This window comes from Ruditapes philippinarum, unplaced genomic scaffold, assembly GCF_026571515.1.
Source record: "Ruditapes philippinarum isolate M1 unplaced genomic scaffold, ASM2657151v2 ctg6100_1_1_1_1, whole genome shotgun sequence".
In the NCBI taxonomy this organism is placed as follows: Eukaryota; Metazoa; Mollusca; class Bivalvia; order Venerida; family Veneridae; genus Ruditapes; species Ruditapes philippinarum.
In genome coordinates, this window is record NW_026865023.1 from 102,975 (window position 1) to 125,630 (window position 22,656).

At 32.1% G+C, this 22,656-nt stretch overlaps 3 protein-coding genes across 3 annotated transcripts; all 3 read right to left on the minus strand.

Moving 5' to 3' along the window:
- Positions 1-6,979: 6,979 nt before the first annotated feature.
- LOC132727593 (DNA ligase 1-like) lies at positions 6,980-20,310 on the minus strand. The gene is made up of 3 exons (XM_060713152.1): positions 20,178-20,310; positions 19,319-19,422; positions 6,980-7,872 (listed from the first exon to the last, which is right to left on the minus strand). Exons 1-3 carry the CDS (start codon positions 20,241-20,243, stop codon positions 6,984-6,986), a joined length of 1,059 nt encoding a protein of 352 aa, XP_060569135.1. The 5' UTR covers positions 20,244-20,310; the 3' UTR covers positions 6,980-6,983.
- Positions 10,294-14,176, minus strand: LOC132727594 (uncharacterized). The gene is made up of 4 exons (XM_060713153.1): positions 12,612-14,176; positions 12,164-12,291; positions 11,405-11,458; positions 10,294-10,519 (listed from the first exon to the last, which is right to left on the minus strand). The coding sequence occupies exons 1-4, from the start codon at positions 14,121-14,123 to the stop codon at positions 10,294-10,296; spliced, it is 1,920 nt and encodes a 639-aa protein (XP_060569136.1). The 5' UTR covers positions 14,124-14,176.
- Positions 14,179-15,373, minus strand: LOC132727590 (uncharacterized). The gene is made up of 2 exons (XM_060713148.1): positions 14,285-15,373; positions 14,179-14,189 (listed from the first exon to the last, which is right to left on the minus strand). The coding sequence occupies exons 1-2, from the start codon at positions 15,132-15,134 to the stop codon at positions 14,179-14,181; spliced, it is 861 nt and encodes a 286-aa protein (XP_060569131.1). The 5' UTR covers positions 15,135-15,373.
- Positions 20,311-22,656: the final 2,346 nt, after the last annotated feature.

A 22,656-nucleotide genomic window follows, 5' to 3' on the forward strand; every position in this document is an offset into this window, starting at 1 on the left:
GTCACATAAACAACTCTTTAAACATCTGTACAGCGTTAATAACTGGATTTAAGGTATTGGTGTTTGGATTCATTTTCTTAGTTAGACCATTTTCTATCATATAGATAGTTTTAAAAACAAAATTCAACAAAGTTGTTTTGTATTTATCAGATTTTTTAAATAAAATGGAGAAAGAAGTCCCTTATAATAAATATGAGTTTTGACTCTGCCCATTTTCATATTTATATTTCATATTTAAAAAATATGAAATATATTTGACTGATATAGCACCATATTTCATGGGTAAAATTAAATAAATATACATATAAAGAAATTATCTCTGGTGAAAAAAAGACAAATTGTACAGGTAATGGTATAAATATATATTGTCAAATCATGTTTGAAACAGTTACAAATAACCTTTCATTTTCCCAGTGTACTAAAACAAACAAAAGCAGTGAAGTTAAGAAAATAGCATAATAATGTCTAAATGTAATTAAGAGTGGAAAAACTTTGCATACTGAGCTTACTTGTGACCCTTTATATATATTATATAGTTTCAAGTGTCTGGTTTCAGAGCTATTAAAGTAAATGTAAATTTCTATGAAATATTTATTAGTGGTAAGTTATAATGCAGTGTGAAAATAAATGTCCATATGTGACTGAAATATTTAGGTTAGTTCTTTAACAGTATAGATATTGTGTTAAATTATGAACTGAATAAATTATCATGAATAAGATGACCATGTATTAAAAATTATAGTAATTATTGACAATAACAAAAAATTTGTACTGAGATGGAAACACTTTTCATAATATCTCAAGGCTAGAGAAGAAAAATAAAATGTTTGTACATATTTATTATTTGTTGCTAGTTGCTAGAATAACTGTTGCAAGGGAATTGCCATCTGGACTTCAGTGTTGTTATATTTTCTGGTCCTTCGGGATCATTGATGCCAGCACTATTAAGTGTTGAGAATTGAGTACCGCTCAAGCCGGTGCTAGGGGGCGTGAGAGATGTTGCACTTATTCATTATCTCTCATGTACAGAACCAATCAAACCCAGTCTGCAATTCTTATGTAATTTTGTTGTGATTAATGCTTCCGAGGGATCACTTTGTTTCCAGAATTTTGTTAATTTTGATGTTTTCTCTACGAAATTCTTTGAATAAATATAGGCCTTCAAGATTTTTAACCCTTAGAATAACTGTTGCATGGGAATTGCCATCTGGACGTGGAAATGGTCTGAATAATGCACAGGAGTGACGCACACAACTGCATCTTCCACATGGCGATTAATAAAAATGTAGTCTAGTGTATTTCCATTTCTGTGTGTTGCTGATGTTACATACTGGGAAAACCCATAGTACATTGTCAGTCTTTGTAATTGTCTGTAGTTGGCATTTTGTTGACTGTTGTTCACATTGAAGTCACCAGCCAATATTGTTGGACCATTGTGGACATGTAGAGATGAAAGAATTTTGTCAAAATGGCGTAGGAATGTTTTCAGACTGGTAAGTGGGCTATTATACACGCAGACGATCATAATCCTGTGTAATGTAGCCCTGTGCTCTAACAGTATGGCTAGACAGTCAAAGACAGAGGTGTCTATCGGGAACTGACATCTAACATGGAACTTGTGCTCAACTTGTATAGCAACACCACCATGAGGATTCAAGTTTGATCTCACAGGTGTTCTGTCTTTTCTATAAATTTGGTAATTGGGTCCAAGTTCATATGTTTCATCACAATGGTTTGCTTGTAACCATGTTTCAGTAAGAAAGATTATGTCCGAAGTTTGAATATTTTCATCACAATTAAGACACTGAAAGTGTGGCTTTAATGAGTTGATGTTCAACAGACTCAGGTTTAAGTATATATCAGGAAGTGTTGGAACTTGTAACTTAGGTACTTTGAACAGTTTTGTTGATGACAATCGCTGCATTTCTTTTACAACATCTGTATTAACTTTGATGTTTTCTCTACGGAATTCTTTAAATAAATATAGGCCTTCAAGAGTCTTAACCCTACTAAGAGCTGTATACATTTGGCCAGTCCTGTAAGTCCCAACATTACAGACGACAAGTTGATCAAGTGTTTTCCCTTGTGCTTTGTGAATCGTAGAAGCCCAAGCTAAAGTCAGCGGAAATTGTGTTCTGTGAACTGTGACTTGTTTTTTTCTGATATCAACAGTTGTCTGTTTAATTGGTGTAGAGTCTGTGTTTCCAAAGATATTTTTCAACTTGGTTCGTGTGTTTTGACCACATCTTTGATCATCAAACTTTACCAGAATATAATTTGGTTTGTAATCATTATTATTAACATTGATCACTGGATAGAAACCAGTCACAGTGCCTGAAGCGGAATTCACTAGTCCATCTGTTTGATCTATGTTGACTGTCAGCGACACCCGCGCTCCTTCAGCAACTTTCAGTTCGCTCAGCAGTTGGCCCTCTTTTGGCCCTAACTCTATTTCTTTTAACTGTTCAGTTTCTTTGTCTTTCTTTGTATCTTTTGATTTTAATGTTAAAATAGTTGTCTGTAAGGTTTTCAAGGTTTGGCTATTGTGGCTGTCAACATCTTTATTTGTTGGAAAAATATGCAATGCATATTTTGGATACTGTGGGGATGATTCTTCAATTTGCCTAGATTTTATCAGCAATATGTCACTTTCTGTTGGTTTATTAATGCGAATTCTGTTAAGTGCTGCAGCGAATTGGACATCATCTTTCTGTCTCATAATCTCCTCTAACTGAATCAATTGAAAGTGTTTACACCATAGAGAACCATAAAGGTTTGCCAGTGGGTCGTTACTGTATTGCTTGAATATAGGGCATCGAGCCACTGGTGGTAACTGGTACAAATCTCCTACTGCCAGCACTGACACCCCACCAAATGGTTCATCACACATCTTGATGTCTACCAATCTCCTATGAATGGCCAACAGAAAATCTGAGGAAACAAAAGAAATTTCATCAATAATGAGTATGCAAAAATTTCCAAGTAAACTCTTCATACGTGCTTATTGTTTACTTGTTAGTGGTATGTAGCCTGCATGTCTTCTCTCAAAAACAGGTATCTGAAAAGTGGAATGTAATGTTTGTCCACCTATGTTGAAAGCTGCAACACCAGTAAAGGCAGCAACTAATACAGTTGTTTCTTCATCTGTTTTGGAGATGGATAGTACTCTGTTTGCAGTTTGCACAATCGTTCGTACTAGATGGCTTTTTCCTACTCCAGCTCCACCAGACAGGAACAGATGGAATGGTTTAGGTCTTCGTCTTGTTTTGTAAGTCAATGACATTTCTATACACCACTGTACAATGAATTGGTGCACTTTCTTTTGATCGTCATTCAACATGCATGTCATTTCTAACCACATCTCCTGACTTACTTGGTTGTTATTGACCTCATATTCATATCTTTGCAAACCAACATCTTGAGGATTTACAGTGTGTCCTCCATCAAGGTGGATGTAGTCTTGGTGCAGTGAAGTGCCTTCTTGTCTATCTTCTTCCTGTTGTTGTTCAACTGTAGATGCTAATGTTGCCCATGCATCCTCTGGTTCACCATTTTCTTGCAACTCTTGAGCTGCATCTTCAACAGCATCAGAATTTGGTTCATAAAGTAGTACTTTTTGTTCAATATCATCAAAAACGTCCATATACTTGGTCTTGTACATGCCGTCTTTTCCCTTGAGGTCAGTTTCTTCATGTCGCCAAGGGTAGTACAACATGAGTTTTGAATGGTAGTATTCCTCTGGTGTTTTGATTTTGGAAAACTTGTGTGTACGAATGATCAAAGGTCTTTTTCTCAGTGTTAATGTTCCTCCATTGTCTTGTAGATGAATGGTTTTTGGAAGGTTTCGTTCTGATGCCTCTGGTACATTTATGTCTATGTCAATGTCAATTTCGGTCTGTTCAATAGATTCTTTCTTGTTTTCATATATATAGTGGGAACAGAAGTCTGCAAAACACATGTTTTCGACACTGGCTGGTCTTATGATATAGCGATCAATTATGCCTTTCTGCACAAGATCATCATCATCATCTTCCATGGTCTGGATGACTTTCAGTGGTTTCAACAAGTAAGTTCGATTCTCAGGCAAATTTGATGGTACAAACGTTACTTGTCGTGAGCTTTTTGATAATGGAAGAGACAATAACCTATACACTGCTTCTTGTGCACTCACCTCCCTATGTGAAAGAAATTTTTTAGCAACCTTTTGCATTTTGGACTTAGCACCAAGTGGCTCACATGTTTTACTTACTGACTTCAAAAGATCTCCAAGTGTTTTTCAGGCTTGCTCACATATGATGCTACATACATTATGCAAGCAAACACATTTGTCACAAACTGTATATCCATATTTGCTTCCCATGCTGACAGGAGATTGGCATTGTAGAAGTTTATCCTGTTTTCCGCTGGTTTTCTTCGTAGAAGTACAGCTGGCTGCCCATTCTTTGTTTTTAGCCAACGTATAGCTTGTAAGTATGTGTCCATATTTATTTTCAATTGTTCAAGAATGTCACTTAAGTGTAAGCTGGGGTTCAACAGAACGTCATTTACTTTTGTTTGAACTTCATGCAGAATGTTAAACTTTTAGGAGGTAAGCTTACAAATGGGAGAAAATCAGTTGTGCTTTCCATAGCTGGAAGAGGGAAACCAAATCTACATTGTTTTCCTGATTTCTGGCATGAAATAGAATGTGTGTGCATCTGTACAGTTTTCAAAGTTGAACGTAGATCGTCTTGGTCTTCAGGTAGAGCACAGGTAACATATATATCTACAAATTCTTTCACTTGCACTGTTGTATGTTCTGTTATAGTTGGTGCTTCTTTAACCCAGATGACGATATGGGCATGGGGTGATCCGCGTTGTTGGAACTCAATCCTGTACTTAAAGTCTACTATTTTTCCAACAGGATGTGCTTCACCACACAACACATCATTCACAAATAGCTGTAACCTGTGGTCAAAATGCCGAGCTGCACTCACTGGATTTGTCCTTAGCCAGAAGCTTTTCTGCTCCCACGTCATATTGTTGACATCATCATCTGTGAATTTTTCACCATGCTGTTTTCCTATTATTTGGATAGTGTCTGTCCACCTCATGTCTGCTGCAGACAAAGTGAGGAACCATGTACAGGCACCAAGTTGTCTGATCATGCCAAACAAATCGTAAAGCATCTTGTTATAATATGCTGGAGATCCTCTGACTTTTTGCAAGAAATGGTAACTTAGATCATTTCGAGTGAGCTGTCTCATATTTTCTGCTTCATTGATTTGACCAGTTGTAACTCTATTTGTTTGTACTTCTCCTTTGCACTTTCTTAATGCAATACTGAGGCAATCAGATATATCTTTGGCTTCACATCTATATTGGGCGTAAAACAAGTATTCAATGGATGAAGAAAATCTTGTATCATGGTTTAAAATTCTGCTTTTAAAGTACTGTTTCATTGTTATTTTTTTCGGTCTCTTGCAAGAGAAACCAAAACATCCATCTGGAAACAGATTTGGGAATGATAGGTCTTCACTGAATTGATCTGAATGAAAACTTTCAGGTTTTTTCCCTTCTCCTGGAGCCAATGACAGAATAAAGTCCGAGTCAGCACTAAGATCCTTTGGTTGTAAACATGAGTCATATGGAAGGCCTGCTAGTTTGGTTCTCACATCCTGTTGCTGTTCTTCTTCATCAGTATCAAGGTCACTGTCACTTTGAGCCTCATCAGAAGTATGCATATTTGGTAAACTAGTCTGCTCATGTCTATTTTCTTCTGAAGTGTTTTTATCACTACCTTGTATCACATGATATCTTTTATTCCCATCACCATGTCTTTTTACAGTTTGTGTCTGATCAGAAATATTCCTATGTTTTTCAATGATATTCGTCTGATCACTTGACTTTTCGCTATCAAATTTTTCATTGTCTCTTTCACAAACAACAGCATCTGGCATCACTGATTCATCATTGTCACTACCATGATAGTTTGTAAGTGATTCCCACAGGTTAGGATTTTCAATACTGGCATCTTCTTGCCACTTATTATTTATTAGTGATTGTTGTTCATTTTCAGGTAATACAATGCAGTAAATCCTTTCCAAGGCCGTATGACTTGTTTAATAGTGTGGCCACGATACTGAAGTTTTCTCTTCAGCTTAACTGTCAGAGTTGCTGATGAAGGTAGACGAGGCAAAATACCACAGGTTTCATCTGGGTCAACAGGAACATTCACAACACAACCGTGAACTGCCTTTTGCTTGCCTCTAGGTAAACCTAATATTTTCATAAATGGAATACGCTTGCTTATCAGTGTCACTTCTAAACTTGAAAGGTTCTTCAAGACATCTGGAATTTCTGTAAGTTGTAACAAATTTCCAACTGATAAAGGAGGTATGTGACCTTTACAAAGGCTGTTATGGCAGCTGTTACAAATATATCTCATGTGATCAAAACTTTTTATGTTATTAGTGCAATCTGCAATAAGTGCTGCACTGTAAATATCACTCACAAACTTTTTCACATTATGTCTATAAAGCAGGAGTTGACACGAACAGCAAATGTATGTGGGACCTTCTTTAATTTTACTCCTGAAAGCTTGAATAGTTGATGCAATGCTTTTTGAACTCTGCTTTCTGTATTTCTGTTGTCGTTCATTTTCGTACAGTCTCTGTCCTGATGTGACTTCCTTGTTGCCTTGTTTCTGTCTCATTCTGGAGTTAGCTTTATGTGTTCTCTCTTTCAGCTTAACCCGAGTGTCATTTTCTTCTCTCTGTCTCATTCTAAAGTTGGCTTTAACTGTTCTCTCTTTTAGCTTAACCAAAGTGTCATTTTCTTCTGTCTTTCTCATTCTGGTCTTAGCTTTATGTGTTCTCTCTTTCAGCTTAACCAGAGTGTCATTTTCTTCTCTCTGTCTCATTCTGGAGTTGGCTTTATGTGCTCTCTCTTTCAGCTTAACCCGAGTGTCATTTTCTTCTCTCTGTCTCATTCTGGAGTTGGCTTTATGTGCTCTCTCTTTTCAGCTTAACCCGAGTGTCATTTTCTTCTGTCTGTCTCATTCTGGAGTTGGCTTTATGTGCTCTCTCTTTCAGCTTAACCCAAGTGTCATTTTCTTCTCTCTGTCTCATTCTGGAGTTGGCTTTATGTGCTCTCTCTTTCAGCTTAACCTGAGTGTCATTTTCTTCTCTCTGTCTCATTCTAAAGTTGGCTTTAAGTGTTCTCTCTTTCAGCTTAACCAAAGTGTCATTTTCTTCTCTCTGTCTCATTCTGGAGTTAGCTTTATGTGCTCTCTCTTTCAGCTTAACCCGAGTGTCATTTTCTTCTCTCTGTCTCATTCTAAAGTCGGCTTTTAGCATTCTTTGCTTAAGCTTATATTGTATCTCATTTTCTTCTCGCAGTCTCTTTCTGAGGTTGGCTTTAAGTGTCCTTTTTCTAAGTTTAACTTGAGTCTCATCTTTATGTCTTTCTCTGTAAGTGGCCTCTTTCCTTATTTCACTTTCTTTATTTTGCTTAACCTCATTCACATTTGTAAGCACATTTTGCTCGAAGCATTTATCTGTATTTTTTTTATCTTTGACAACAATTTTATTGTCTGAAACTATATGCTTTATTCTTTTAGCTTGTACACTATTGTCAACATCTAGCCAATTTGTATTTTCAGAGTTGTCAGGAGTAATAGGAGATCCCTTTGTATGGCATTTCCTTTTCATCCCAGTAAGAAACCTTTCACTTTTCACTTTTTCACTTTTTTTATTTTCCTTTTGCACAGACTTTTGCCTTTGATCTTCAAAATAGTTGTTTAGTAGGTTGTCTTGTTTACGAGTCATGTGAGAGCAGGAAGTTGAAGGTTCTGAAGTACTGCTACATTGCTCAGTTTGTGTTCTGTGAGATCTGTAAAGAAAAATAAAAAAATATATATATATAAAATTATATATATAAACATCATTGCCATCATTATATCAATTCCCTAAAGATGTAATGAAACCAGTTGGCAAATAATAAATAAATAAGTACAATTACATGTAGTTTATGTTGTTAATTACTTTTGTCTAAACATATATACATAAATACATACAGAATGGATATTTTTTAATATTTGGTTCTTTGAAAGAGAAATAAAAGCAAAAATATTGCTATGTACAATGCAGTAGTTTCATAAAAATAGTACCATTGCTTTAATCAAATTGTTAACTTTGTATGATGAGGATCCTTTAATATTTTTCTAATAAAGTCTTAATAAATATTTTATTAATGCAATGGCATGTCTGAGGAGACTTGCAGTAAACATTTGGGTTAGATTTCCTTTGTATTTTCTTCAGAACTTAGAAGGATGTATGGAAGGTAGCTATGCTAATGAATTATGATGAAAATACAAAACCATCACTAATCCATTGACACAATGCAATAAATAGTTTCATTATAGAATTTTTGTTAACACAAAGTCTTTTGTTCAGTGAGTTTTATTGATCTTTTTTTAAGGAAATTATAATAAATATTTTATCATTAAGGTGATTCCGCATTGTCAGCCATGTTGGATTTTCACTATGTGGGTGCAAATTGAAATAAGATTAAACTTTTATAAAGACACTTGTCATAATGTCAAAAGATGAACCATTTGCAATAAAACTTTAAAGAGAATGCATTTATGAATAAAATTCATAAATTTAAGAAATATAACAATAAAAATATTTACCTGTAAAGTGTTCAATTTCTGAAGACCAAATTCAATCTTGTATAGGGTTTTATTCACAATTCATGAATGGCAATATCCAGATTAAAGTCTTTATTAGTGCATACAAAAACTATCTTCTTGAAACAATGAGAATAAACCTGCAAAAAATTAATCCAAAATAAACACTTTTTCATGTCCTTGAAAATTCCTATCCTCCATATTGTGTGTAAAGAAAGTAGTGCAAGCTATATAAACATCAATTATGTATGTATGGTGTACAGGACAGACCATCTAAATTTACTGATAACATATAGGAATTATGAAGGTTAATTTTACATTTCCAAAGCAGTTTACATTAGAAAGTACCATTGTGTATATATGTGAACTGAGTTTTGCTTTACTGTTTTAACCATGCAAATATAAGGGATTTTTAGCCCAGAAATCAATAATTAATAAATATGTGATGAACTGAGAACAAAATTATTACAATTTCCTTTTTTCAATTTCTTCAAAATTCATAAAGAAAGGTCTATCATTGCCCAGAAATGCTTTTATTTATCTTCTGGAATGTTTTTCTTTTAATTTTGATGTCTTTGTATATTTTTAAAGTCAGTCATTGGTCAATTAATTGGACATCTTATGCTAATGTATTTTTTTTAAACTAATGCAATTATTTAATTAGTCTTTTTATTGAATAAAAATAATCTTTTCTTAAATTTCCATAACATTATCACAAATTATTTCATATTCAGTGCTACTTTCTCCATGTTATAAGTATGTAAGATGCTGGAAAACCATTATTTAAATGTAATTAAACTTATTTTTTGTCCTTGTAAATATTTAAAACATACAAAATCATCAATATAAAGCTGTTGTTGCCTTAACATGGTATAAGATGAGGTTTTAATTTTCATTTTACCCTGCAAGCATTCAATGAAAATAATATTTTAAATTTACTGGCACAAATTCCACTTTTGAATTTATTCTACTGTATATGTAAGTAAATTTCATTAAAATTTACAATGCTCCGAACTAATTTTACTGGCCACGGGCCACCACACATAACAAACATTTACATAGTGCTGCAAGTAATTATAAAATAATTATTTTTTAAGGGTGGTTGTTTTACTGTTTCTAAAAATAAATAAGATAAAGTGTATACACAAGAAATTAATTCTTTCCTTGACTGGTATGTAACTATTCATAAGAATATGAATGTAGTATTAAAAATAATTCAATTGATATACATATTAATTTTTGTTTATATTCAAAAATAAACCATCAAATGTGTAGTGTATGTATTATATTTGTACCAGAACTTTATATATAAATCAGTAGCACAAAAACCAGTGAAGGTGACATCGCAAATTTGTACCTTTATTGGTGGAGGAAGGCCTCAAATGCCCCTCTGTAATTAATTCCGGCACAAACAGGCACCTGAGTAGAAACACCAATGCTAAGTAATATACCTGTAAAGCTTTCTGACAATGAAAAACCCAGACATGCTGGCAACGCTAACACTTACAGTGGTTACAGAAAAGCACTTAAAAATTTGGCAGTCTTTCAAATTATCATTGATATATATTGTTTTTGATTAATGTCTCTATTTGTTTAATTATTTGAAAAATTTTACCTTTAATTTATATATCAATAAATTTCAATGATCCATCAAGGAAATCAGTTTGTAAATCCTCAACATCATAAGATTCATCTTCACCATCATATAAAAGTTGATACACAGCATGTGGGTTACCGTCTTTCCCTTTGGTTACTGAAAGTACTGATCCAGTATACCACTTTAATGAGCCGTCATCTAACTTCCACTGATGATTTATTCTCCTTCCAACAAATTTCTGTTTCCTGATCCTGTCAATTCATTTTGATGTCATATTATTTCAAGGAGAAATACTTATAATATTGCAAATAAAGCACTGATATATTTAAAATCTGTTTTGTTCCAGGTTTTGAATATAAATTGACTTAAGTGCAACGTCATATACTATAAATAAAAACTAATACATATCAGATGATTATATTCTGATAAACCAATAGTGAAATTTATAAAATATAATTTTCACTGTAGCCGGATTATATCTGAATGCGGATGAAAAAAAAATCAAAACTGAATGGAATAACAGGCAAAAATAAATGCCGTCATGCGTAAATTTTGCTTCTTTCGGAAAGAAAGTCAATGTCACCATACATTATGTAAAAATAAAACAAAATTAGAGAAATTTAACAGAACTATATTTCAAACTTGTTGATGTGATGTCATGATGTGATGACGTCACGAAGAAGAATGCGCGACGTTACGCAGCAAAATCAGTAAAAATTACTTAAAATCACTTAAAACGCAGGAAATAAAAACAAAATTTATTTGTTTTACATATAAGATTGAAATATATTTCATTCGTGAACACCAGCTATTATATTTTCACTCGTGGCTACGCCACTCGTAAAAATATTGCATCTGGTGTTCACTCAGTGAAATTATATTTCAATCTTACATGCAAAACAAACAAATATCCTCTATATATTGCATTTATTTCTATATGCACAAAATAATTTCAGGGCATATCATATTACACCCCATGGCATCCGTCCATCCATCACTCCTTATGCAATTTGGTTTCCGGAGCATAACGTAACTTCCATTTCACCCACAGTATTCAAAGTTCATAGGATGATTGTCCATTTTAGGGTATAAGACCCCTTTTGATTTTGGGGTCACAAGGTCAATGTCACAATTACCTTGAAACTGAAGACAGGTTCACCGGAATAAATGCAGTATTAATCAACCTACAGCTGTAAAATTTTATATGAAAGATGAACAGCCATGTCCAATACATGACCCCTATTCACTGCTATTGATTTCAGGGTCAAAAGGTCAAAGGTCTGTGTCAAAATGACCTTTACATTGAAAATTGTGCTTTCTTGAGCATAACTTAAGTTCCATTTGGCCCACATTGTTCAAACTTCACAGAATGATTGCCATTGAATAAAAGATCCATAAATATATTGGGTTCACCATGTGAAAGGTCAATATCAAAATACCTAAATATTGTTAAAAGTTTTACAACTATCAAACTTCATAGGATGATCACTTATATTGAGTACATTCATTTTATGCCCTTAAGAATTGGCATAAATTATGTAATACCCCTGGCATCTTTCTGTTCATCAGTCATAGCACTTTTACTTACAAGATAAAAAAATTAATTATGGTGCTTTGGAAACAGCAACTGTATATATATGAAACTTCTTCATCTATAAAGAAGGATTGCTTTTTGAAGGAGGTAATACTTTATTCAATTCCCATGCCTTACAAATGCTTCATCATAAACTAAAAAAAAAATTGGGCCATATAATCCTCTACCTAGAGGTGCTCTTGTTTCCAGTAGTCAAAAAAGCAATCCATTTCATAAATAAATTTTCAAAACTGCCAATCAACAAAAAGTGTTTTCCAACCAATTTAAAGTTAATACCATAGTGAAATAATTATTTATTTACCTTTTACTCTGGGAACAAGATGGAGGTATATCACTGGATGATGTTGATGGTTCATTTGCAACTGAACATTTGTCGGGTTGAACTGCTTTAATGGTAGGCCTTTTCTTCAACAAAATATCTTCTTGATGCTGTAATAATATGATAAAATATATTTTAAATGGTTTTGCCAAATTGATGTAAACAAACTCATTAAGATAATGTATATTAAATATAATACCTAATATTAAAAAGAATAACCATCTATCATATGTAGCTGCATAAGTTTTGTAACAAATGTACAAACCTGGTGCAGGGTATTTGACAAAATCAATAATAAACCCTTTGAATAATAATTTATTGATTTCTTCAATAAATTAATATAAATTGTAATTTTATACAGTAATGAAAACAATTGTTAAACGTGCTTGTTGACTTGTGTGAATTTTTTCAACCTTTTCTAACAACTTACCCATGGTAAAGAAGGTTTTCTAATCCCGGAAACAGTTCCATGTCTAGGAACAGCTAATTCTGGTAGCATATGAGAAAAGTAAAAATCTTTTAATTTTGGAACCATTTTTCTTTCCCATAAATCTTTGTCTTTAAATATTCTTTCAATAAATATATCATTAGGGTTTATCCTTCTCACTACTAAGTCACACCAATCATAATCTAAAATATTAAGTTGTCCCTGAATTTGGTAGAAATATTTATGATTTCTTTTTAAACATATTTTTCCATTTTCCATTTTCAAGCAGAAGTTTTTATCACTTTCAGCAGCTTCATGTATTAATTTCTTACTGTTGTTAAGGAGTGTTTTTATCTCTATTAGCCCATTTGGTCCTTCTTCACATATAACAATTCCATCACTTGATGAAGCTAAGTAAGGCCTTTCTTTATCTACTACAAGTCCAGGAATCTGTATAGTTTTTACAGTGTTGACACTTTTATTTTTTATGTTCTTGTACTCAATCCTTGCATTTTCTTCCTCGTTCTGCCCTCGGATTGTATAAATGTTTCCTTTAAATTTGGAATATAACAGCCGTTTTATGATGTTAGAAGAATTATTATTTAGTGATCTACTCATTACATCTCCAAATATTGAGCTGGTTAATCTTTTCTTCCTTTCATCATGCCATAAATCATTAGATGATTGTCCCCGAGTTTTTTTTTCTATTTCATCTATTTTCACATTCATAATCTCTGTCTTAAAATAATTTTCACATTCCAATTCTAAATTTTCTTTACTAATATCATCTGTGTCTATTAACACCTCTTCTCCATAATCAGCTTTTCCTTTCTTTCTCAAAATTGAGGATTCTTCCCTCTTTCTTTTTCTTCTTAAGATGTTTTCTTTCTTTTTTGAGGATTTAATAGCATTTAAACGTTTGTTGACTCTATATTTATATGTGTTAATGAATATTTTGTCGGGTCTTTTTTCAAAAATTTGTTGAAAAGCTATGGGTGACCAAGCTGGCCCAAGTATTGATCTTAATGCAGCTCCATAGCATCTTGCATAAAATGACCCTTTAAAACACTTATTGTACATTTTTCCTCCATCAAATTTACATCGCACATTCATCCATGCTTCTGCTAAATTGCTTGTGAAATTACAGATTAATCTGTTACTTTTTTCTGCTAAACGATTCAAAAATATATACACATCTTTTAAAAGAGAATGTGTGATGGAATCAATTTTTGTTGGGAAACAACCTCCTTTTCTTAAACTTTCTGTTTCTTCTTTTGTAAGGTTCTGCATGCTGTCTCTCCAATAATCACTTTGGCAAATAATTACATCTCCAGAGTCATTTTGGAGTTCTTCAAAATCATCATTTTGGAGAACAGGTGGTAAATCATCTTTTTTATGTTTACAAAAATCAGTTGAACACATATCGTGATGACCTAAAACATGTCTTCCAGCATTTCTTATGTCTTGCCTCAATTTCTTAATTGCTTCATTTTTGTTTTCTTCTTTGCTTCGCATAATTATAGCGCATCGTACCCCGGCTGTTATCCTTCTTATGTTGTTTTTGGTGAGTCTACCTTTGCCCTTATAATGAGTTTTTTCCGATACAAGCTTCTCTAAGTTTGAGCGTAAACATTTTGTGGCATGATTGGCACATTCTATTTTTTGAACATGCGGACCCCAAATTGGAATATTTTTGATAATCGTAGCATATACAGAGCTGTCACCATCTGCAATCATCTGCATATATCTTAAACCGTACTTCTTTTCACATTCTCTGAAACCTTCCAATATTATGTCACTTTCCATCGATTGTGACGATTGTTCCCAATTTTTGAAACATTCATGTTTTACGGGTTCCTGGTTTTTAGTTGCTGCCCGACTACAAATATAACATAGTTTATTTCGTATTCCAATATGAAGCAATTTTTTGGTCTTCAATCCAAAGATTACACCTACACCACCCATTGCATTATACGTATGCTTATGACTTCTTTTCGACCAGCCACCATCACAGACAACAGCTATTGCTGGTACACCCTGAAAATATTCATCATTTTCAATGGCAATTCTCTTCTCTTCCTCTCCAGCTTGTTTCATTTCATCCTGAAGAACATCATTCCATAATTTTCCAATTTGACCCTCAATTTTAGAGTAAGTCCTCTCATTAATGCCTGGAATGCCCATTGTTCCCATTGACTCATTCAAGGATGAGCACCCACCACCAGTCACCATATTTCCCCAAACACATCTCAAATTAATTTCCTGTATGTTTTCATTTCCTATTTTATCACTATTATCAATATTAAATTTTTCACCACATCCACAGCAAATGATAGTCAGAATGAAATAAAATCCGTGCTGTTTCTCAGAATGTAAAGAAACAACATTTTCTCCCTTAGCTGCCTTAGCCCTAGCAGAATCACACAATGCTGTGTGTGTTGTGATATCCATGACATGCTGCTGAAATTTTTTAATGTTAACTATTCTATTTCCTTCAAAGTTTGGTTTCACTGAATGTAAATACATCTTATGACTTTCCTTGTCATTTATCAGTCTATACTTTTGACTAATTTTTGATGCTATTTGGCATACAGATATTTTCAAACTATTACTCTTTTTCACAACTGAAAATGATTCACAATTTAAGTTCTTCAATGTGTCTAGTCTTTTCTCAATTAGTTTCTGTTTCTTCCACTTTTTCAACTTTTCTACATTTATATAAAATTGTATCAGCAATAAGTATCATTTGCCATAATTTTATTCAATATTTTTTCATTTAACTTCCTCATAACAGGTTTTAGATTTGATTGAATGATATTTTATTTTATTATATACTTATAATGGAATTGTAATAAATACTGATAAAATAAAATGTTTAATTTTCATTTTATACATTTTCATTTTAAAAATTATATTTTTCAATAAATTGAACAAAATTTTATGTATTTTCATTGGTGTCTTGTCACAATGACTTCTACTTCTTACATAAATGAGCTGGGTCACTTTAACAAGAAATATATGCAAAGATATTTAAGAAATATACTTTGAAATAAATTGAGAATTGTGTTTTTATGCTATTATCATTCCGATTTTACTGAAAAACGTTTAAACGCTTTTTAATTTGGGTCATTTGTTTACTATTTGAATAATAATTTTGGAAGTGCTAGAATAATCTGAAATTTGGCCCAAAGATTAGTGGTGTAAACCTAAATCAATTTGTGCATTTATCTGTAAAAAATATTTTCAGTCCCGTAATATAAAAAAAAAACCTCAGTGGAGTCCCTTTAACTTTTAAAGAAATATTAGGCCAAATAAAAAAATATGTCTGGTTCAGGAAACATTTAGGAGGGTAGGGATTTGTTTTGTTTTTTGTTTTTTTTTAATAGTCTTATTTTCCATTTTGAGATGTGTTGCTTGCTTAAACAGAGATTGTAAACAATCAATGCCAACACCATTTTGTAAGTTCCACCAGCAGTGTCAATGAATGGTATTGTTAAAGAAATATATTAAAATGATCACTGTCAACAAGTTAAGAATGACACTAGCAAACAGTTTAGCATCTTTTCACTTGAAGCAGCTCTCGTAAATGAATCACTTTTATCAAACAAATGCCCTAAAACATGTTACTTTACCTTCCAAAATGTTGCCCCTTGGATGGCCGTTGACATCTCACACTTCACATCGTATAATACTTATAATTTTTTTTGAGATTGGCCAAACATTATTTAAGTTGACTAAAACAATTCATGTACTTAAAAGTTTATTAATTAACTCATATCAAATATTTGAAACAATGAACAGCAAAATTCATTGCTTCTTCATATTCCCAAATATTGAAGTTTATAAACTTTTTGTAACCAAAAAATTATGTATTGAAAATATAAAAAAAATAGTTTAGGGTAGGTGGTAAAAAATAGGGTATGTCGGGTTCCCTGAACCAGACATATTTTTTATTTTTGGCTAATATCAAAGTTTCACTTCTACATAAGTTCTGCTATATATATATATACAGTAGAACTTTGGTAAGTCGAAGTTGGAGGGACTTGCGTAAAAACTTCGACACATCGGGACTTCGACTCATGAATCGATCTGAATTTCATGACAAAATTTCAACCCGTGACTAGCCCTAATTATAAGATCTATAACGTAACCTGTTTCATGTTTTTCTTTCATTCATTAATCTTATTTTCATTTTAAAAAGTTTGCTGTTAAAATTTAAAATATTTGGGGCCCCCTTTGAAGTATACAAAGAAGTTTAAAAAAAAAATACGAAAAGGGAAAAACTAAACCCGTTTAATTTTTGGTTGAAAAGCAACCCGGGGAAAGGAATACACAAAAATCTTAAAAGTTTTCTTCCTTTTTTAAAACCCCTCCATTAAAACAAAATTAAGATTTTTACTAATTTAAAATAAAATTTTGAAAGGGTTTTTTAAACATTATAAAATTGACAAAACCTTTTGGGCAAAAAAATTAAATTCTCAATCAAAGTGAAAATAAAAGAAATTCATTTTGTTGTAAATTTATAGTTTAAATTTTTAAAACCAAAAAAATTTGACCTGAAAAAAAATAAAAAAATTGTCTAAATAGCTTTTTAAAAAATAATGGGAAAAAAGGGGGCTATATTTTTTCGCAATTTAAAAATCACTAATAAATTCGCTATAATTTACTGTATATATATTTGAATGGCTGGATGATACAGTAAATTCTTATGTAAGATGTTACTTTGACATGAAACATTTTAACTATTTAATCGTTCATTGGTGTATCGCAAAGCAGTTTGCGTATTGCTCCTCTGTATGTTGAAACGTATGTTATTGTCTGTACCCTGACAATACACAGTCATATTCATATTACTAGTCTATTATATTATAGGCACATACAAGCAAATGTGTATTTTAAAAATATTTTAAAATAAGCAAATGATACTAATTGCTGACCAGCACGAGAGTATCTCAAACAATATTTGTTGAACTTTCTATTGTGCTGACCAGGCCTATTTCTCCGATAAGCCATGTTGAATGTTTTAATTTCACAATTACACAGTAATATAAATATTAAATATCACAAATTATCCAAAATAATGTCACAAAACAGTTGAAACAAATCACTATAACACAGGCACAAAAGCTAAATTAAACACTCGTTATAAAATGATGTTTTGGTCACTGTAGCACACCATATGACATGTGGTTTCATTCATGAATTCACACTTCAACATGCATGTTATTATTTATTTTTCTTAATAGAACAATTTTACATAAATAACATATAACAATAATTAAATTTATATATTTACCTATACTTTTCATTCATAACTTAATGAAAAAAACAATACTTATAATAAGTTATACAATTTACCGTTATATTATGATTTCCATACAAAAATAAACAAACCAACACGTTACATGTCAACACCCATGTTTACATATATCTATCAGCAAAAATAGGGCGAATTTACACATGGATGTTTGAGAAAAAGTTAATGTTATAAATATCTGAAAATTGTGCCGGCGATCACCAACTGGCTTGTACCTACCATCAACAAAATATAACACGTTCATGTCAGCGTTGAAATGCCGCCATGTTTTAGTAAACAGTGTTGTTTGATTAACTTGCGGGGTTTTGTTCTGCAAAGTAACCGCTTCTGAAAATGGAAATGAAATTGCGCGTCAATTATATGAAAATAGAATATAAAATCATTATATTACTTTTTCATCACTAAACGATTAATAATAATATAATTTTAAGATCTTGTCCTTTACTTTCAAACAATTTTATTATTAAAAAGGTACACCTGCCATGCAATAGGCCCTATGTCGTTAACTCGATTAAGTATGTTTTTTATAGATAATGTGAGAATCAATAAAACCGGAAATAAACCGCTTTACAGATAAGGATTATAAATACATAAAAAAAATCTTTACATTCGGCGTTTTGTGTAACATCTGCTTTGCTAAAAAGAAAATTCAATTTATATTTAATTTAGATTGAAGTAAAAGAAGTTCCTTGAATGTATAAATCATAAAGATATTATCTTTATATTTAATACTCAATGTGCGTATTAACATATGAGATTGTGAACAGTCTCCATTTCCTGCCGCAATAGAAAAATGTAAACATTGAAATACTGACAGATACTATTAAACAATTAGAAAGATCAAGCCATTACATCCCAATGAAATGGTAATATTTGATAAGATACATATCAGTGTTAAATGAAATGCGTCTTTTTATTATATGTTATTGGCTTACATTCGCGAGATTTTGTGTTGAAATGTCTTTTATGCACGGGCATGAAAAAACAAAAATGGCGAAGATAAGGTGTGCATTTTCCTCGTGGCTTTCAAATTTATTTCGGTAAATAATGAGAAAATCTCTTTTTAGACTTTTGTCGTCACTTCTTTGGTGTGTATTTAAATAATTTACATTCATATTGTGCGTAATATCGTAAAGGTATGTTAGTATTTGGTCTTCGGAATTTAGGCATATTTTATTATATTTTTCAATAAACATACCAATAGCAAGATACATTTTTTAATGAAAGTAAACTATTTACAACAACATCTTTCTAACTCATTCATTTCACAATGTGTTGGAACTAGGAAGCCTTTCATTTCTTTGCTTTCATATTTGCATGTTATTTCTCATATGTTATGAAAACTAATGCGGAATCACCTTAAAGTGTTCTAACACCTGAAAAATATACCTACCCTTTTTCAAGTTCACGATTGTTCACGAAAGCAGAGAGTTGGTCGTGACATCTAGAGGGCTCTGGCTGTACTGGGTTCCCTTGTACACCTTCTACTGCTCTGTTCTGAACAGATTGAAAATGTTTTCTATTAAAATGTCACAAGCTTGAGAAGAAATTCCAAATTCATGAATTTAAGGAATATTAAAAATATTGTTTTAGCATGAGGGATCATAATATTAGTCTGACAATATTCAGCCACAAAATGTTTTGTTTTTTTTCAAAAATCATACCCTGATGAAGGCTATTGAATAGCCGAAACGTAGGTCTTAAATAAAATTATAGAAACCTGACCCACTTTGTTTCGTGTGTTTCACTTTCCTTATTCTTTTTATTAGTTTTTTGTAGAAAGACTATATACAGACTTAAATGAATAAATAAGGCAGTAACAACTAAGCATCTGAACAAAGTTTTAAAAAAGATTATTAAAAGAACACGACTGAGATCCAAAAACCAAAAAACATACAATCTCAATTTCTTACATAGACCAGCAGAGGCACTCAATACAGAAAGATATGCAAAATAATTAAGAAATATTCTCAGAAATAAATTGAAAATTACATTTTTTGTGCTAGTCTAAGCCAGATTTGAGTGAAAAAAGTTGCAATGCTTTTCAATTTTGGGTAATTTTTAACAATTTAAATAATTATTCTGGAAAAATGAAGTGAGCAAATGATCTAAAATTTTGCAGACAAGTTATTGATCTATACCTACATCAAACTCAACATTAATCTCGAAAATTATTTTAAGTCCCCTTATGTCAAAAACCATCAGTGGAGTCCCTTTAATTATAGCAATGATATATTTGAAAAAGAGGTTACCTGACTTTCCACTAGTCGTGACTGTCTCTTCCTCAGCCTTTCTTTCTCCTTTTTATTCCTGTTCATTTTCTATTTCAGTAGCCTGGCACAGCAACCTAAAATTTTTATTCAAAAATTCAAAAACATTAACATCATTTATAACAGATTGACATACAGAACTATATTCCACTAAAACAAATGTGGCAACAGACTCATGGAAGAAAATAATGTCATAAACAGCAAGCTTTCTTTCATTTGAAGTTATGAAGGTTTTTATAGTAAAATGACTAATGAGAATTTATAAAATTAAACTAGGAGCATAAAACTGTACACAGAAATTCAAGTTAATTCTGTTGAGTAACATCAAATTTGGTACCAATGATGTGAAGGAATATTAGTAACAGACAAATATGTCATGTCCTGTTGCCACAAATGCAGATAGAGGAGGTTAAGATTAATGGTAAGCAAGGATTTGAATAATCATTGTATTATTCTGCTATCACTTATCTATTTTTACTATACATTATAGAATCATATAAAACCAAAACCCTTTTCTCACAAACTCATAATTCTGAAAACTTTCTCTTTAGTCCTATGTCCCATAATGGTAATTAACATTTATAAAGCAATTTTCCAATAAGTATTTATCTTGTTACAATGATTAATCATCAATTTAATTAACTATATTCTTTACACAAAATAAACTATGACAAATAGGAACATCTGAAACAAATATTAATAACAGTACATGTTACTTAATAACATGCAATATGTATTAATTTCAGTTATGTTCTGGTAATTTCCATGTGCTAATATAGAATAGTGTAAAAAAAACCAACAGGTTAATTATGTTGAAAAATTGTTTCTCTTAGTTGAGAGAGTATTCACAAATTAAATTCCAATCAATCGTGAAATTGTTAATAAGTGTAATAAACAATTAAGAAAATATAATGCAATTTTTAGATATTGTTGTGCACTGATTAACCTTGATTCAGGTCTATATTAAACATTATTTTCAAAAGAAAGAAAATGTTAAACACAAAGAAGTATACATTGCATATTGTGAAGAAAACTAACACTTGTTTTACAAACAGTTCAATAGAAGATGATTTGTAAGTCTCATGGGAAAAATGTACATAAACATTGATAAAAATCATATCTATGAAATATTGTCTAAATATTAAAAAAAAAAATCAGTTGCATCCCAGTTTTTCACAAAACTTAAGATCATAAAAGAAAGAATGTTGAACACATTGAACAACTGTTTCTCATCATGTATCAATAATGTAAATTTCAATCTGTTTCGTCGTCCCGAGTGTCAAAAAGTTTCTTTTTGCATTTCTTGGGTTCTGGTAGCTCCAAGTCCTCATCAAAGAAGGCAAGATCAAAGTGCTCCAACTTTTGTTGCATCTTTGCTGTTGACTGCAGGAGAAATTTCTCTCTGCTTTGAAGACAATTAACCTTTTGCTGCAAAGCAGCACTTTTCATGGTTAAGGTCTGAAACTGGTAGCCAATTTGTTGTTGTTTAGATTTATTCAACCTCAAGACCTTCTCAAGTATGTGTGCCACTTCTCTAGGTTCATTCTTGTTCAGATGATACATAGCTGCCTTTAGGTTTGTTGAATTTTCTTCAAAGTGCTGATCCATTTGAGTAGACAGTTTCTTTACAGAATCCAACAGCCCAGCTTGGTTTAATGTCATAGTGGATTTAGGTGAACAGGACTGGACTGCCCTGGCATTTGTGTTTGTACTGGTCACAGGAGTAGCTGTGCAAGGTAATAGTGAACAGACAGTACTGCTTCCAGAAATAGTAGGTCTAGGCGAACAGGACTGGATTGTCCTGGCATTTGTGTCTGTACTGGTCATAGACATAGTTGTACGAGATGAACAGTCACTACTACTTCCAGGACTAGTTTTCTCCTCCACTTCCTTACTACAGTCGAACATGATTCACTACAGATATATTTTAACTCTTTATGTTATATTATTAGTAATCTGAAAGTAGAAAACATTGCTCCAACCTGACCTCACTTAAACCATGAACATTACACTTAAATCTAAAGAACACATATATATTAGAAATTCATAAACAACAAAGCATGCAATATTGGATGGAGGTGTTCTGAAGTAAAACCAGGTTACAAACTCTAGAAGGGTTTTATGCCTTGATGATTTATAATAAATATTAGTATGGAATCAAAAAGTGATTATTTGCATGAAAAACAGTGACTGCTTATCCAATTGGCCAATTCCAATTCTTATTCCAGGGTTGTCCACATTTCAGTATGCCTAGACTAAAGCAAGAAACATTAATCTATTTAAATAGCCATGTACTTCAAATAGCCAGACATCAATGCAGCTATAGATATCCATTATTGTTCTGAAGTACAAACAGGTTATAAACTCTATAAGGGTTTTATGGCTTGATGATTTATAATAAATATTAGTATGGCATCAGAAAAAAAATTATTTGCATGAAAAATAAGATCTGCTTATCCAT

Coding starts and splice junctions, on each gene's coding strand:
- LOC132727594 (XM_060713153.1), bottom strand. CDS start 14,123: ATGCGAAGCAAAGAAGAAAACAAAAATGAAGCAATTAAGAAATTGAGG. Junction 11,459..12,163: donor TCTTGTTCCCAGAGTAAAAG/GTAAATAAATAA, acceptor AAAATTTTACAG/CTGTAGGTTGATTAATACTG. Junction 10,520..11,404: donor AACCTGTCTTCAGTTTCAAG/GTAATTGTGACA, acceptor ATGAATTGACAG/GATCAGGAAACAGAAATTTG.
- LOC132727590 (XM_060713148.1), bottom strand. CDS start 15,134: ATGTATTTACATTCAGTGAAACCAAACTTTGAAGGAAATAGAATAGTT.
- LOC132727593 (XM_060713152.1), bottom strand. CDS start 20,243: ATGAACAGGAATAAAAAGGAGAAAGAAAGGCTGAGGAAGAGACAGTCA. Junction 19,423..20,177: donor CACGACTAGTGGAAAGTCAG/GTAACCTCTTTT, acceptor CAATCTGTTCAG/AACAGAGCAGTAGAAGGTGT. Junction 7,873..19,318: donor AATCGTGAACTTGAAAAAGG/GTAGGTATATTT, acceptor TTTTCTTTACAG/ATCTCACAGAACACAAACTG.